The sequence below is a fragment of the Pantherophis guttatus genome, chromosome 1 (assembly GCF_059756535.1).
Source record: "Pantherophis guttatus breed Tessera chromosome 1, ASM5975653v1, whole genome shotgun sequence".
Lineage (NCBI taxonomy): Eukaryota > Metazoa > Chordata > Lepidosauria > Squamata > Colubridae > Pantherophis > Pantherophis guttatus.
In genome coordinates this window covers 347,764,132-347,781,631 of record NC_142063.1, presented here as the reverse complement: position 1 = coordinate 347,781,631, position 17,500 = coordinate 347,764,132, and the positions used below count along the sequence as shown (strand labels likewise).

Here is a 17,500-nt window from a genome sequence, read left to right as displayed (position 1 = left end):
AAGCAGGCTGGCTGGGGAATTCTGGGAGTTGGAGTCCTCCCCTCTTAAAGCAGGCTGGCTGGGGGATTCTGGGAGTGGAAGTCCACGTATCTTAAAGTTGCCAGTTCAAGAAACATCGTCCTAGAGCCATCACTTCTGCCCCTTTTCCATAAATGACCCCTGGTCCAACTCTGCAAGAACCTAACCGCAAGGCCTGGAGCCACCGAAGGGGACGGAGAGGCGAGAACTGGCTGCCTAAGAGCTGACCAGGAGGCTCACCTGTATCGTCATCGTCCATCTCCCCGTTGAGCTCGGCTGCCCGCATCAGGCGAGCCTCCATCACTTCCATCTCCATGGAGTCCATCTGTTTCTTGAGGGCATCGTACTTGGCCTGTTTGGGGGGTGGGAGTCGGAGAGGGTCAGGAGGAATGGCCACCCCACCATCAGGGCTGCGCCCCAAGGAAGGCGTGCTGTCCAGGGGTTCTTTAGCTCACTTTAAGACTTGTGGACTTCAACTCCCAGAATTCAATTCCCAGCCAGCTGGGGAATTCTGGGAGTTGAAGTCCACAAGTCTTTAAAGGGGCCTAATTTGAAAGCCTCTGATTTAAAAGCCTCGGACCTGAGGTTGGAAACGGCCACGGAGACAGGAGGAATTGCGTGTTGTGATTTTTTTGTGGCAAATTGTAGGGCTCCCCATTTGCATCACCCAGGTTCAGCAACTGTTTTCGGAAGCGCATGGCGCAGCATTGAGCATAACCGAGTCAGAAATGGGCCAATTTTCTTAAGGAATTTTTTGTTTTGTTTTTGTTTTTTAATATCGCTACTCAAACCTGTCTTTAAAGACGGCCGTTTCCATTTTGGATACGCTACGACTGGAAACACCGCTGCTAACAACATCGCCGTCATGACTACAAGTAGTCCTTGACTTACAACAGTTCGTTTAGTGACCATTCGATGCGACAAGAAATGCCCTGGAGAAAGTGACCGCGTGATAGGTTATGCTGCAACGGTTGTTAAGTGTGAAAAAAGGGTTGCGAGTCACCTTTTTTCCCCAATGCCGTTGTAACTTTGGGACGGTCGCTAAACGAGCTGTCGTGAATCGAGGATTACCTGTATTCCAGAGGCACCCTGAGCGTCACTTGTGAATCCAACCCCGACCCTGAACCTCTCGGCTGACCTGCAGGTCCTTCATTTCCTTCTCCGCCCGGAGGCGCTCGGCTGTCTCTGCGTCCAGAAGCTGGGAAGCCGATTCTCCCGTGTTTCTCTCGTCCGTCAGCTCCGACGTCAGCTCTGCGACCTGAGAGGGGGGGGAGGAAACCAAAGGTTGGCCAAAAGCTGAGGTGGGGGGAATGGAACCCCCCCTGGAATTCCTTTCCCTCTTTGAGAATCGGCAGAGGAAAATCCCAGGTGCATTAGAAGGTCCCCTCCCAACATCTGGCTCTGTGGAACACCCTGCCACTGGATTTAAAGGACAGATTGGGTTAATTTAAGGATCGCTTTCATTCATTTATTTCTTTCTAAAATTTATTTTTCTTTCTTTCTAAAATTTCTTTCTTTCTTTTTCCTTTCCTTTCCTTCCCTTTTCTTTCTTTCTTTTTCTTTCTTTCTCTTTCTTTCTACATAAAATTTATTTATTCGCAAAAAGGAGTTTATTTATCTATAGAATTATTTATTTCCTATTTATTTACTTATTTATAGAATGTGCTGATAAAAAATATTTATGGAATTTATTTATTGATTTGACTATTTATGTATAGAAATTTGTTTTATTTATTTTATTTATTTATTTATTTATTTTCAATTTATATACCGCCCTTCTCCCTGAGGACTCAGGGCGGTGCACAGCCAGAATTAAAAACATGAAATACAAATATTAAAAACAATTAAAATCTATATAAATTTGGCCCAAAATTTAAAAAACCACAAACCAATTAAACATTTAAAAATTTAAAAAATTTCTTCCTAAGCCAGCCCGGCTTGCTGGAAAAAGTGGGCTTTAAGGGCACGGCGGAAGGCACCGAGGTCTTGGACTCTCCTTATCTCTGGGGGGAGCTGATTCATTTTAAAATGAATTTTAAAAAATTCATTCCCCGAAGACTTGGCTGTTCAAGCAAATAGGCTGACTCTGATTCTGGGTTTTATTATTTATTAGTTAATTTGGTTTAAAATGGGATTTTGTTGTACATGTTTTTAATGTTCGCCGCCCTGAGTCCTTCTGGAGAAGGGCGACATATAAATGCAAGAAAGAAAGAAAGAAAGAAAGAAAGAAAGAAAGAAAGAAAGAAAGAAAGAAAGAAAGAAAGAAAGAAAGAAAGAAAGAAAGAAAGAAAGAAAGAAAGAAAGAAAGAAAGAAAGAATAAAATAATAAAATAATAAAATAATAAAATAAAATAAAATAAAATAAAATAATAAAATAAAATAATAAAATAAAATAAAATAATAAAATAAAATAAAATAAAATAAAATAAAATAAAATAAAATAATAAAATAAAATAAATAAAATAATAAAATAAAATAAAATAAAATAAAATAAAATAAAATAAAATAAAATAAAATAAAATAATAAAATAAAATAAAATAAAATAAAATAAAATAAAATAAAATAAAATAAAATAAAATAAAATATAGCATAGCTGGCTGGAGAACTCTGGGAGTGGAAGTCCACAAGTTTGAAGTCACCTTGTTGGTGAGATGGGCAGCATATAAATTTAATTAATGAATTTCATCAGCCTTGAAGAGATGCTGCTTGCCAAACGGAGCAGCGATGGTTGGGTAGATCCAAAGCCAGATCAGGGGAAGAGGAGAATCTCCTTCCTGCTCCCTCCGATCTTCTCAAGATCCGTCTGTCCTCATGTCCATCATCCTAAAAGCCCAGGGAACTTGCAAATGCCACCCATGATTGCACAGGCAGTCCTCGGCTTATGACCTGCAACTGAGCCCCACATATTTCCATCGCTAAGCGAGACAGTTGTTAAAACTGTTTAAACAAATTGAACTGTTGTTAAATTTTGGGCCAAAATTATTTAATGTACTTTTAATTGGTTTTTTTTTTTCTTTTTTTTAATTTGATTTATATGCCGCCCTTCTCCGGAGACTCAGGGCGGCTTACAATGCGTTAAGCAATAACTTTATTTTAACTTTTGTATGATGTATTTTTTATCTTGTGCCCGTTCACTGCCCTGAGTCCTTCGGGAATAGGGCGGTATATAAATTGAATAAAATAAAACTGAGTTCTGCCCCATTTTACGACCTTCCTTGCCACAGCTGTAGAGCGGATCAGTACGGTGGTTAAGGGAATCTGGCTTCGCTCATTGACATTGCTCGCCAGACGGTCGCAAAAGGGGATCACGGGACACCGGGTCGTAAGTGTGAGTCAAATGTGAGCCAAGGGTCTGAATTTCGATCACGTGACCACGGGGAGGCTGCAATGGCCGTAAAGTGTGAAAAAGGGGTTGTGAAAAATAAGTCGCTTTTTTTCAGTGCCGTTGTAACTTCGGACGGTCCCTCAGCGAACGGTCGTAGGTCGAGGACCGCCTGTGGTTGAGGGGAGGGGGGGGTTCGCGGCCTCACCTTGCTCTCCAAGCGGTCGCCGCTCAGCCGCAGTTCGTTCCGCTCTTTCTCCACCTTCTCCAAGCGGACCTTCAGCTGTTGGATTTCTTCCTGCAGGGAGAAAAAAGGGAAAGGAGGCTTCGAGAGCAACTCTGGGGCGCCTGATTTTCTGGCCCCTGGACTGGGAAGCGGGGGGCTTATTGGGAAGGTGGCCTCCCAGAAGGGACCCTGGAGGTCTTCTAGTCCAACCCCTTGCCCCAGGCAAGGGTCCTTCCACCTTCCCCACCTTCTCTTGAAGACCTCCAGGGATGGAGCACCCACAATTTCTGGAGGAAATTCCTTCCGCTCTGGTTCATTCTTCTAATGGCCAAGAAATTTCTCCTAAGTTCCAGGTTGGATCTCCTTCTCAGGAGCTTCTACACATTGCATGCCCTCCCTCCCTCTCTCCCTTTTTCCTTCCTTCCTTCCTTCCTTTATCCTTCCTTGCTTCATTCCTTCCTCCTTCCTATCTTTTTTCCTCCCTTCCTTCCTTTTTTCCTTCCTTCCTTCCTCCCTCCCCCTCCCTCCTTCCTCTTTTTTCCTTCCTTCCTATCTATCTTTTTTCCTTCCTTCCTCCCTCTCCCTCCTTCCTTTTTTTTCTCCCTTCCTTCCTTTTTTCCTTCCTTCCTTCCTCCCTCCCTCTCCCTCCTTCCTTTTTTCCTTCCTTCCTATCTATCTTTTTTCCTTCCTTCCTCCCTCTCCCTCCTTCCTCTTTCCTTCCTTCCTTCCTATATCTTTTTTCCTTCCTTCCTTCCTCCCTCCCTTCCTTCCTTATCTTTTTTCCTTCCTTCCTTCCTCCCTCCTTCATCTTTTTTCCTTCCTTCCTTCCTGCCTATCTATCTTTTTCCCTTCTTTTCTCCCCTCCCTCCTTCCTCTTTTTTCCTTCCTTTCTTCCTTCCTATCTTTTTTCCCTTCTTCCTTCCTCCCTCCCCCTCCCTCCTCCCTTTTTTCCTTTCTTCCTTCCTCCCTCCCTCTCCCTCCTTCCTCTTTCCTTCCTTCCTTCCTATATCTTTTTTCCTTCCTTCCTCCCTCCCTTCCTTCCTATCTTTTCTCCTTCCTTCCTCCCTTCCCCTCCTCCCTTCCTCATCTTTTTTATTTCCTCCCTTCCTCCCCCTCCATCCCTCTTTTCTCCTACCTCCCTCCCTCCCTTCCCCTAGAATCATAGGGCTGGAAGGGTAGTCCAACCCCCTGCTCAGGAAGGAGACGTTATCCCATTTCAGAATGTCAGGCTGTCCGATCTCTTATTGAGAACCTCCAGCAATGGAGCATCCACAACTTCTGAAGGTAAGGCATTTTTTGGACTGATCGTTGACTATCCCAAAATTCCACCATATTTCCAGGTTGGACTTCGATTCCCAGAATTCCCCAGCCAGCATGCTTTCAGATGGGTGGATGTAGACGGGACCTTGGAGGTCTTCTAGTCCAACCTTCTGGCCCAGGGCCAAAGTCCTTATACCATCCTTGAGAAACGGAGGCCCAATCTTCTCTTGAACCTGATCCGACCCTTGTTGGCTGGGGAATTCTGGGAGTGTAAGTCCACCCATCGTAGCCAAAGGTTGAGAGGCCTTGGGCTAGAGCAGTGTTTCTCAACCTTGGAAGCTTGAAGATGGGTGGACTTCAACTCCCAGAATCCCCCAGCCAGCGCTGCTGGCTGGGGGATTCTGGGAGTTGAAGTCCACCCATCTTCAAGCTTCCAAGGTTGAGGAACACTAGGCTAGAAGGATCAATGGTCAACCAGACAACCTCCCCAATCGTTCTTAAAGACCCACAACCTAAGGTCCCTCCCTCCCTCCCTCCCTTCTCCAGCCAAGAGACCCACGCACATCTTTGGCCCGGATCTGGTCCTCCGTGAGCTGGACTTCAATGAGAGGCCGGACGGTGGTGAAGAGCTTCCACCAAGGCCAGCCCTTCACTCCCTTGTTCTTCTTGATGTTCTTCTGAACACAGCGGATTGCCAGGTCCTGGATCTGCATTGGGGGGGGGGGGGTGACAAGAAGGGGGGGGGGGAAAGCTTGTCAGGTCAAGAAGAGCCCCTTCCCCTAGACAGGCCGAGACCCCTCGGCCCTTCTCCGTGATCCTTCCCAAGACTTCAAAAAGGGCCAAAGGAAGAACTCAACTGAAGAGAAGACCATGCTGGCTCTGTTTTGCTACATTTCTCTCTCTCACCTCTCAGAGAGGGATAGATAGATAGGTAATCTCTCTCTCATCTCTCTCTATTTCTCTCTCTTTTATCTCTCTATTTCTCTCTCATCTATATCTCTCTCTCATCTATTTATCTCTATCTCTCTCTTTTCTCTCTCTCTCTTTTCTTTCTATTTCTCTCTCTCATCTCTCCTTTATCTCTATTTATTTATCTCTCTCTCTCATCTATCTATCTCTATCTCTCTCATTTATCTCTATTTATCTATCTGGTATCTATCTATCTCATCTCTCTCTCTCCATTTATCTATTTATCTATCGATTTATCTTTTTTTCTCTCTCATCTATTTATATATCTCTCTCTATCGCTCATCTATCTCTCCATCTCTCACTCATCTCTATTTATCTCTTTTATCTCTCTATTTATCTCTCATCTCTCTCTCTCTCTCTCATCTCTCTCTCTCTCATCTATTTATCTCTATTTATCTCTCTCTTTTCTTTCTATTTCTCTCTCTCATCTCTCCTTTATCTCTATTTATTTATCTCTCTCTCTCATCTATCTATCTCTATCTCTCTCATTTATCTCTATTTATCTATCTGGTATCTATCTATCTCATCTCTCTCTCTCCATTTATCTATTTATCTATCGATTTATCTTTTTTTCTCTCTCATCTATTTATATATCTCTCTCTATCGCTCATCTATCTCTCCATCTCTCACTCATCTCTATTTATCTCTTTTATCTCTCTATTTATCTCTCATCTCTCTCTCTCTCTCTCATCTCTCTCTCTCTCATCTATTTATCTCTATTTATCTCTCTCTTTTCTTTCTATTTATCTCTCTCATCTCTCCTTTATCTCTATTTATTTATCTCTCTCTCTCTCATCTATCTCTTCTATCTAGCTCTATCTATCTCTCCTTTATCTCTATTTATCTATCTATCTGGTATCTATCTATCTCATCTCTCTCTCTCTCCATTTATCTCTCTATTTATCTCTTTTTTCTCTCTCATCTATTTATATCTCTCTCTCTCTATCGCTCATCTATCTCTCCATCTCTCCATCATCTCTATTTATCTCTTTTTTATCTCGCTCTCTATTTATCTCTCTCTCTCTCATCTATATCTCTCTCATCTATTTATCTTTATTTATCTCTCTCTTTTCTCTCTCTTTATTTATCTCTCTCATCTCTCCTTTATCTATTTATCTCTCTCTCTCATCTATCTCTTCTATCCATCTCTATCTATCTCTCCTTTATCTATTTATCTATCTATCTGGTATCTATCTATCTCATCTCTCTCTCATCTCTCTCCATTTATCTATTTATCTATCTATCTATTTATCTCTTTTTTTCTCTCTCATGTATTTATATCTCTCTCTCTATCGCTCATCTATCTCTCCATCTCTCACTCATCTCTCTCTCACTCTCTCTCTTTATATCTCTATTTATCTCTCTCTATTTATCTCTCCTTCATCTATCCATCTCCATTTTTCTCTATCTCTCTATCTCTCTCTCATCTATTTATCTCTATTTATTTATCTCGTTCTATTCTATTCTGTTCTGCTGTTCCATTCCATTCATTCCACTGATTGATCTATCTACCTACCTACCTATCTCTCTGCCATCCATCTCACTTCACTTCAGAGTGACTATGGGCAATTTACAGCATAACCTGTATTACCACTTCCTCTCTATAAGCATAGTCCTCAACTTACAACCATTCCTTTAGTGACCATCTGAAGTTACAATGGCACTGAAAGAAGGGACTTTCATGACTGTTCTTGACACTTAGCAGAATTCAGATGTTTGGCTCGTATTTAATTTAATTTAATTTAATTTTATTGCATTTCTATGCCGCCCAACTCCCAAAAGACTCTGGGCGTATTTATGACGGTGGCAGCGCCCCCGGAGTCACTCGATCCCCTTTTGTGGCGTTGTGTCAAGCAAAGTCAACAGGGAAGCCAGATTCGCTTACAGCTGTGTGACTCACTTAACAACGGCAGTGACTCAACTGAACCGCCGTGCCAAGCAAAGTTGTAAAAATAGGGCAAAATTCATTTCACTGTCTTGCTTAACAACGGAGTTTTTGGGCTGAATTGTAGTCGTAAGTGAAGGGCTACGGGTCAAAGAATCCTAGGGATGGAAGGGAAGGGGACCTTGGAGGTCTTCTAGTCCAACCTCTTTGCCCAAGCAGGCATCCTTATGCCACCCTAGATGAAATCCAATCTTTGTCCAATCTTTTCTGGAAAACCTCCAGCCCTGGATGGATGGAGCACCTTTATTATCGTCTGATTTTTGAAAAGACATTTCTTGGGGGGGAAATGGTCTAATCTTGCCGAAAACCCAGGGCCCCACCTGAAGGTCCAGGCCTCTGAACTCAGAGAAGAGCCTCGGTGGCGCAGCAGACTAAAGCACTGTTAAAGTAACACCAGCTGCCTGCAATTACTGCAAGTTCGAATCTCACCAGGCTCAAGGTTGACTCAGCCTTCCATCCTTTTGAGGTAGGTAAAATGAGGACCCGGATTGTGGGGGCAATAAGATGACTTTGTATAAAAAAAGAACACCACTTGGGGGGGGGGGCGAAAGCCCTACTAAGCAGGTATACTGTATACAAAAGTATGAAGGCTGTTGCTTAACGCATTGTAAGCCGCCCTGAATCTCCGGAGAAGGGCGGCATATAAATCGACCCAATCAATCAATCAATCAATCAATCAATAACAAGAGGGAGGGTTGTTGACAGGGGGAAAAACAGGAGGAGGATCACACATTTGATATGTTCTCCACCTTAAGTTCTTTGTAAAAAGGAATAAAAGGCCGGATAAAAAATATAACTCACAAAGGGAGATGAATTGTGGCTTAGAATAAGGGGGAGGGGGCATGTTGCCTCCTGTTTTGGCCCCTATCTTAACAGTTGTCCCAAAGGTGCATTTTTCTTTCAAGAGGCAATTGGACTTTCTGGTTTTTTTCTTTTGAAGACGTTTTGCTTCTCATCCAAGAAGCTTCTTCAGCTCTGACTGGATGGCGGGGAAGGGAAGGAGAACAAGCAGATCTGGATACGATTCAGCCCTTCCATTTGCATTTAAAAAAAGACACAGGCCCCTCTTTTGAAGGCAGCAAAGTCCACATTTTGGGCAGAGAGGAGGGCTGCTTTGAAAGAGGGGTCCAAGAGGCCATCTGTGTCCAAATTGAACAGCCCTCCCTCCACAGAGGGGGAGGGATAGGACCTCATCTATCTCCAGTCTACAACACAGATCCTTTCAGCAGTTCCCAAAAGGCTCCACACCCATTTGCACCACTCAGGTGACCCTGAGGACACAGGTAAACCTCCAAGGGGCCTTAAGGAGCCTCTAAAAGGATGCAAATGACCAGCTGTCTGCAAGGAGTATCAATCCTTCCCTTCCCCACCATTCAGTCAGAGCGGAAGAAGCTTCTGGGATGAGAAGCGAAACGCCTTCAAAGAAAAAAACCAGAAAATTTGGTTACCTCTTGAAAAAAAAGGCACCTCTATTTATCTCTCCTTTATCTCTATTTATTTATTTATCTCTCTCTCTCATCTATCTCTTCTATCTATCTCTCATCTATATCTATTTATCTATCTATCTGGTATCTATCTATCTCATCTCTCTCTCTCTCCATTTATCTCTCTATTTATCTATCTATCTCTATTTATTTCGGCCTGGATGACTGGGGGAATCTCCACAGACAGTTCTTCACAGCTGCACCCCAAAAACCTCTGCCAGCTTGTGCAACGAGCAAAAAAATCTTTTGATCTGGAAGCCACCCTGAGTCGTCTTGGAGGGGCACCGGAAATTTAATAAATAAATATAAACAAATGAATTAAAATAAAATAAAGAGAGAGAGAGAGAGCCCCTTGCACTGCTTTCTGAGCCCCCCGCTCCCCCCCCACAATGGCCCCCAGACCCACCTACCTTGCCTTCCTTTCTCCAGGAAAGACAAGGTGGTTCTCCGCACACACATACACACCTACACACAAATTACACACCAACACACCTTGCACAACGGAGAATGGTGAAGAGGCACGGGGAGCACACAATTCCCTTCCTACCTGTTGGCAGTGCTGAAGAGGCAGTTTTCAAGGCCGAGTGGGGAGTGGGGGGGGGGAACAAGTGGAATGGGGGTGGGAGGGAGGGAAGCTGCTGCCGTTGCTGCTACTTCAGATGGTTTCCTTATGGAGCCCACAGTTCTACTTCCCGGCCGGAGATTTTTTTTTTGGAAGAGGCAAAGCTGCCCATTTTAGGATAAGAAGAGAGGCATAAACACAGCAGTGAGTGGAGGGAGGAGGGCAGGAGTGTGTTTCTGTGTGTTTCTGTGTGTGTGTGTGTGTGTGTGTGTGTTGTACGTGTGAGTCACTGCATTTCTGCCTCGCCTGACTTTTAAGGAAGAGATATCTGCACGCCCAGATATACCCAGGCACAGGGGTCCTTGGCGCTCCCTGAGCTGCAAGATGTTTTACGACCCAAAGTAGGTAACGTGATCAGGGCTGGAAGGGAGGGGGGGTTGGGGAGAGGAGGAGGAGGAGGAGGAGGAGGAGGAGGAAGACGACTGTGGGGTCCTTGGTGCTCTCTGAGCTTGGTGATTTCTTTGCAGACATTGCATTACCATACTAGGTAACGCCATCAGTGCTAGAAGGAAGGAAGGAAGAAGGGGGATCCTTTGTGCTCCCTGAGCTCAGTGATTTTCTTGCAGATGTTTCATGACCCAACTAGGTAGCATCATCAGTGCTAGAAGGGAGGGGGGTTTGCAGGGAGGAGGAGGAGGAGGAGGAGGAGGAAGACGACTGTGGGGTCCTTGGTGCTCTCTGAGCTTGGTGATTTCTTTGCAGACATTGCATTACCATACTAGGTAACGCCATCAGTGCTAGAAGGAAGGAAGGAAGAAGGGGGATCCTTTGTGCTCCCTGAGCTCAGTGATTTTCTTGCAGATGTTTCATGACCCAACTAGGTAGCATCATCAGTGCTAGAAGGGAGGGGGGTTTGCAGGGAGGAGGAGGAGGAGGAGGAGGAGGAGGAGGAAGACGACTGTGGGGTCCTTGGTGCTCTCTGAGCTTGGTGATTTCTTTGCAGACATTGCATTACCATACTAGGTAATGCCATCAGTGCTAGAAGGAAGGAAGGAAGAAGGGGGATCCTTTGTGCTCCCTGAGCTCGGTGCTTTTCTTGCAGATGTTTTACGACCCAACTAGGTAGCATCATCACTGCTAGAAGGGAGGAGGGTTTGTGGAGGAGGAGGAGGAGGAGGAAGAGGAGGAGGAGGAGGAAGGCTGGGGTTCTTGGTGCTTTCTGAGCTGGGTGATTTTCTTGCAGATGTTTTACGACCCAACTAGGGAACATCATCACTGCTAGAAGGGAGGAGGGTTTGTGGAGGAGGAAGAGGAGGAGGAGGAGGAGGAGGAGGAGGAGGAGGAGGAGGAGGAGGAGGAAGAAGACTGTGGGGTCCTTAGTGCTCTCTGAGCTTGGTGATTTCCGTATAGATGTTTCATGACCCAACTAGGTAAGAACATCAGCGGTGATGTGGTGTTTGTGGAGGGGAGGAGGAGAAGGAGGAGAAAGAGAAGGAGAAAGAGAAGAAAGAAGGAGAAAAAGAACTGTGCGGTCGTCAGCGCTCTCTGAGCTCGTCGGTTTTCCTGGCAGGCGTTTCGTGACCCAACTGCGTAACATCATCAGTGCACTGATGATGTTCCCTAGTTGGGTCACGAAACGTCTGCCAGGAAAACCGACGAGCTCAGAGAGCCCCAGGCTACAAACCTGCCCCTTGACAGACAGACAGACAGACAGACTCCATCCAACACAACCTACCTTCCTCTTCTTGAAGTGCTGGCGTGCAAGGAAGCCCCGGCAGGCGGCTTGAAACAGGGTGATGCTTCGGCACAGCTGCTTATCCCGCTGCTCCTCCAGCTTAGCCAAGGTCCCTGCCCGAAAGAACACCTGGGGGGGGGGAGCAGAGGTAGGGGGGGGGCAGAAGGAGAGAAGTGGGAGGGGGGCAATGCCGAAAGATGGGGTCAGTCCCGGCCGCAGGGCAGGCTCCCGCACGGAGAAAACGGGGCTCGGACGCCCGCTGGCCCTCAATGTGGAGCTTCAGAGGGGGTTTTCGGCTGAGGAAGGGTCCTCCTTTGGGAGGGGGGATGCAGGGGTCCCCCAGGGGCCCCGCTTAGGCCCTCCGAGGGCCCACATTGTGAAAAGGAACCGCAAGGGTTCGATTCCCTGGACCAGGGCAGGGGGCAAAAGGGAGAGTCGATGCCCCAATCCGGGTGCTGAACGGGCTTCCAAGGTGCCAGGGGGGCAGGGCATGGAGAGGGCCCTTTTCCTTCCCCCCCCCCGGCCTGGAGGCCTGGAGGAAGGAGACCCCCCCCTTTCTAACCGAGGCTGCGAGGGCTAAATGCTCCCCGTTTGGCAGGAGCCGCGGCAAGGAAGCTCCCCATAACTTGGTGGCTGCGAGGAAGCGTCTCGAATCTCCTCCTGGAGTGAATCAGCCATCCGCCCCCTCCCTGGAAGGGGAGGGGAGGGGGGGCTGGGCATCTTCCTGGCATGCCAGGGGGGCTGACTTCACCACCACCCCCGAGCGCTGCCACTCCATGTGTGTGTGTGCGTGCGTGCTCGCAGGACGAGAGCCAGAATCCTCATCGCGTCTCTCTTGCCAACAGCTTTTGCCTGGCGTCCGTCCACCGAGGGCGCACGTGGGATCGCCGTGCCCATCGTCCCCAGCCCGCGCAAGGCCCCGGGTGGGCTCGGAGACGGGGTGGGGGTGACTCTGGGCTCGTTTGCACATTCCAGGTTTCCTCGGGAAGAAGACGGGGTGCGTCCGAGGCAGGGAGGAATGCGCCCCGCCCGAGAAACACACCTCCCCGGCAAATTATAACACGCTGCAGAATTTGGAAATTGGCTGCGTTTGGCAAATGCTTTTTGGAGGAGGAGGTGGGTGGGTGGGTGGGTGGCTGACACGCTGGGAACAAGGCAGTCCTCGGCTTACGACTGTCACTAAGCCCGGAACTCCGGTGATGAGTCATTCTGGTCCTAAAGCGAGGCACCCATGTAACAAAATAATTTTACGGCCATTTTTGTGAACGACGGGGTTGTTATGCAAAGCCTGCAATGGTTAAGCGAATGCTGTGGTCGTTAAGTGAACTCCGTCATTAAGTGAACGCCGTGGTTGTTAAGCGAACCTGTTCCATTTGAATTGGTGGGGTTTTTTTGGCTGGAAAGGAACGGAAAAACCACCCAAATCTTGGGCACGTGACCACGGAGCGAAGCAACAGGGCATAAAGATTCATTTAGTGACCGTTCCAAGTTACAACGGCACTGGCAAAAGTGACCGTTTTTCACCCTTTTATGACCGTTGCAGCATCCTCACAGTCACGGGATCCAAATTCGGACGCTTGGCCACTGACTCGTATATATGACGTGTCCCGGGGTCAAGTGATCCTCTTTTGCGACCTTCTGACTAGCAAAGTCAAAGGGGGAGGGGGGGGAAGCCGGATCCACTTAACAACTGCGTTCCTAAGTTAACAACTGCAGTGATTCGCTTAGCGACTGCAGCAAGAAAGGTCATAAAATGGGGTGAAACTCACTTAAGCACCGCCTTGCTTAGCGATGGAAATGTTGAGCTCAATTTTAGTCGTTAAGTCGAGGACTACCTGAACTTCCCCTGTCCTGACTACCCTCCTGTTGCGCACCCACCCACCCAAAAGATACCCCCCCCCCCGGTGGTCTTCTCGGCCCTGTTCATCTCACCCGGCTCAAGCCCATCTGGTAGCAACTTTGCTCCAATTCCAGGGACTGCAGCAGCTCTTCCGCAGCCTGGTGGGGGCGGGGGGGAAGACAAGGTGGGGGGAGAGAGAAAGCAGAAGGGGGGTCAGAGAGCACGTTCCCCTCCACCCCAAAAACTCCAGGCCAGTGGGGAAATCCAAATTTTTTTACTACCGGCTCTGTGGGCGTGGTGTGGCTTAGTGGGCGTGGCAGGGGAAGGATACTGCAAAATCCCCATTCCCTCCCCACTCCAGGGGAAGGATACTGCAAAATCCCCATTCCCTCCCCACTCCAGGGAAAGGATACTGCAAAATTTCCATTCCCTCCCCACTCCAGGGGAAGGATACTGCAAAATCCCCATTCCCACCCCACTCCAGGAGAAGGATACTGCTAACTCCCCATTCCCATCCCATTCCAGGGAAAGGATACTGCAAAATTCCCATTCCCACCCCACTCCAGGGGAAGGATATTGCAAAATCTCCATTCCCACCCCACTCCAGGGGAAGGATCCTGCAAAATCTCCATTCCCACCCCAATCCAGGGGAAGGATACTGCAAAATCCCCATTCCCACCCCACTCCGGGGGAAGGATCCTGGAAAATCTCCATTCCCACCCCACTCCAGGGGAAGGATATTGCAAAATCCCCATTCCCATCCCACTCTGGGATCAACCAGAGGTGGTATTTGCCGGTTCTCCGAACTACTCAATATTTCCGCTACCAGTTCGTCAGAATCTGCTGGATTTCATCCCTGCTCCAGGCTCATCCTATGCACTCTGCCCCCCTCGTGAGTGCAGCTACCCCAGGTCTTGGGGTAAGGAGGTCTAAGGACCCAGACCCCAAACCCGACCCCCGTCCACTTGGCCCAGCCAGCCCCTCCCCAATTCCAGCCTGCGTACCCTCTTCTCATCCGTGACGATATAATGGCGCCCGTGCTTCTTGGTCAGGTGAGGAGCCAGGACGTCGAAGCGCCGGCGGAACTCGGCGAAGGCCATGTGGTCAGGGTAGCCTGGGAGGGAGAGAAGAAGAAAGGGGGGTGTCAGAAGGGGAGGGGGCTTTGGGGGGCAGAAGGGGGATAGAGCAGCAGGGGGCTGCTCTGATGGAGGCAGGGAAAGGGCCAACCTGCCTGGACACAAAATGTGACTGTCCCACCAGACATCTGGAATGAGAGGGTCCACCTGTTCTCCAAAGAGCAGGACAAGAAACAATGGTTGGAAACTAATCAAGGAGAGAAACTTCCTGACAGTGAGGATGATTGACCGGTGGAACAGTTTGCCACCAGAAGTTGTGGGTGCTCCATCACTGGAGATTTTCAAGAAGAGACTGGACGGCCTTTTGTTTGGAACAGTGTAGGGTCTCCTGCTTGAGCAGGGGGTTGGACTAGAAGACCTCCGAGGTCCCCGAGGTATTTTTTTCTTTCCTTCCTCTCCCGTCCCAGAACAGAATATGGGAGTGGAAAGGAATGGAATGGAATGGAATAGAATAGAATAGAAAATATGGAACGGATGGAATGGAATACAATACAATACAAGAATGGAGTGGAATAGAATGGAATAGAAAATATGGAATGGATCAAATGGAATGGAGTGGAATGGAATGGAATACAATACAATACAGGAGTGGAGTGGAGTGGAATGAAATAGAATAGAATAGAAAATATGGAACGGATGGAATGGAATACAATACAATACAAGAATGGAGTGGAATAGAATGGAATAGAAAATATGGAATGGATCAAATGGAATGGAGTGGAATGGAATGGAATACAATACAATACAGGAGTGGAGTGGAGTGGAATGGAATAGAATAGAATAGAAAATATGGAACGGATGGAATGGAATACAATACAATACAAGAATGGAGTGGAATGGAATGGAATAGAAAATATGGAATGGATCGAATGGAATGGAGTGGAATGGAATGGAATACAATACAATACAGGAGTGGAGTGGAATGGAATGGAATAGAATAGAATAGAAAATATGGAATGGATGGAATGGAATACAATACAATACAAGAATGGAGTGGAATAGAATGGAATAGAAAATATGGAATGGATCAAATGGAATGGAGTGGAATGGAATGGAATACAATACAATACAGGAGTGGAGTGGAGTGGAATGGAATAGAATAGAATAGAAAATATGGAACGGATGGAATGGAATACAATACAATACAAGAATGGAGTGGAATAGAATGGAATAGAAAATATGGAATGGATCAAATGGAATGGAGTGGAATGGAATGGAATACAATACAATACAATACAATACTGGAGTGGAGTGGAATGGAATAGAATGGAATAGAAAATATGGAACGGATGGAATGGAATACAATACAATACAAGAATGGAGTGGAATAGAATGGAATAGAAAATATGGAATGGATCAAATGGAATGGAGTGGAATGGAATGGAATACAATACAATACAGGAGTGGAGTGGAGTGGAATGGAATAGAATAGAATAGAAAATATGGAACGGATGGAATGGAATACAATACAATACAAGAATGGAGTGGAATGGAATGGAATAGAAAATATGGAATGGATCGAATGGAATGGAGTGGAATGGAATGGAATACAATACAATACAGGAGTGGAGTGGAATGGAATGGAATAGAATAGAATAGAAAATATGGAATGGATCGAATGGAATGGAGTGGAATGGAATGGAGTACAATACAATACAATACAGGAGTGGAGTGGAGTGGAATGGAATGGAATTCTAGCTTGCTGTATATGGGATGAATTGGAATGGAATATAAGAATAAGAATAGGAATGAGCTGGAAGGGACCTCAGAGGTCTTCTAGTCCAGCCCCCAGCTCAAAAGCAGGAGAACCCATCCCATTTCAGACCAGTGGCTGTCTAGGACTCAACTTAAAAACATTTTGGGCTCGATTGATTCCTGCATTTACAATAGTTACAAGCCTCCTGGGGCCACGGGGATCAATATTGGCCGAAAATATTCTTGGGTTTGTGGAAAACACAATCGACGGGGAAACCCGGCAGGGAAAGCCACGAGTCGAGTCCCCACGATGCCTTGCTTAACAACCGGGGTGATTCAATTGGCCATCATGGGAACAGAAGGCCATTAAAAATCCATTGGCGGGTCATTGCATGGCCTCACTTAACGACCGCTCCACTTAATGACGGATTATCCTGGCGTGGTTTTAAACCAAGGTCTGCCTGTATTTTGCAATAGGAAGGATCGGACAGGATGTGAAAGGCCTGTGTTTATTCTGGATTCATTTTCTCTGGATCGGAGAGAAAAACAGGTTCTATTTTCGTTCGCTAATTAGGTATTTGTTTCGTTTTTGATTGTTTTATCGCTGTTGTGTCACTTTCCCCCTTTGCTTTTATTCGTTTTCTGGCACTTATGTTTAACCCCAAAAACATTTTTGCAAAGAAAGAAAGGAAAAAAAAAAAAAAAAAGGAAGGAAAGCTATAAAAGGAAACTCCTGCCGAAGCCTTCTCAAAGGGAGAGCTCGGAGGGTTAAAGGAGGCCCATTAAAGCAATGAAATGCTTTGATATTATTATTATTATTATTTTTGCTTGTTTTCATTTGCAACAGGTAGAGCATTATACCTAGTTCTTGACTTACAACCATTCCTTTAGTGACCGAAGTTACAACGACGCTGAAGAAAATGACTTTTCAGAATTTAGAGTAACAGAGCGGGAAGGCACCTTGGAGGTCTTCTAGTCCAACCCCCTTGCTTAGGCAGGAAACCCTACACCGCTTCAGACTTATGACCGTGTTTCACACTTACGACCATTGCAGCATCCCCCACGGTCGCGAGATCAAAATTCAGACGCTCGGCAATTGAGTCATCTTTATGACAATTGAGCCGTCCCGGGGTTTGTGACTTTCCCAGCTGCCTTCCGACGAACCATCCGATGGGGGTGGGGGAGCTGGATTCGCTTAACGACCGCATGGTTCACTTAAGAACGGCAGTGATTCGTTTAACAACAACAAAAAAAAAGGTCAAAAAAATGGGCTGCAATTCATTGAATGACTCCCTTGCCTAGTAATG

At 46.5% G+C, this 17,500-nt stretch overlaps 1 protein-coding gene across 11 annotated transcripts in view; it reads right to left on the bottom strand.

Moving 5' to 3' along the window:
- Positions 1-17,500, bottom strand: part of MYO18A (myosin XVIIIA) — a 212,522-nt gene that overhangs the window by 63,394 nt on the left and 131,628 nt on the right. For all 11 annotated transcript variants that reach the window (XM_087890417.1, XM_087890475.1, XM_087890399.1 and 8 more), the window contains 7 exons: positions 14,367-14,476; positions 13,455-13,520; positions 11,523-11,651; positions 5,391-5,534; positions 3,550-3,639; positions 1,157-1,276; positions 259-370 (listed from right to left, as the gene is read on the bottom strand). In XM_087890417.1, coding sequence (XP_087746543.1) covers positions 259-370; positions 1,157-1,276; positions 3,550-3,639; positions 5,391-5,534; positions 11,523-11,651; positions 13,455-13,520; positions 14,367-14,476 — 771 coding nt within the window. The remainder of the gene's footprint in view (positions 1-258; positions 371-1,156; positions 1,277-3,549; positions 3,640-5,390; positions 5,535-11,522; positions 11,652-13,454; positions 13,521-14,366; positions 14,477-17,500) is intronic.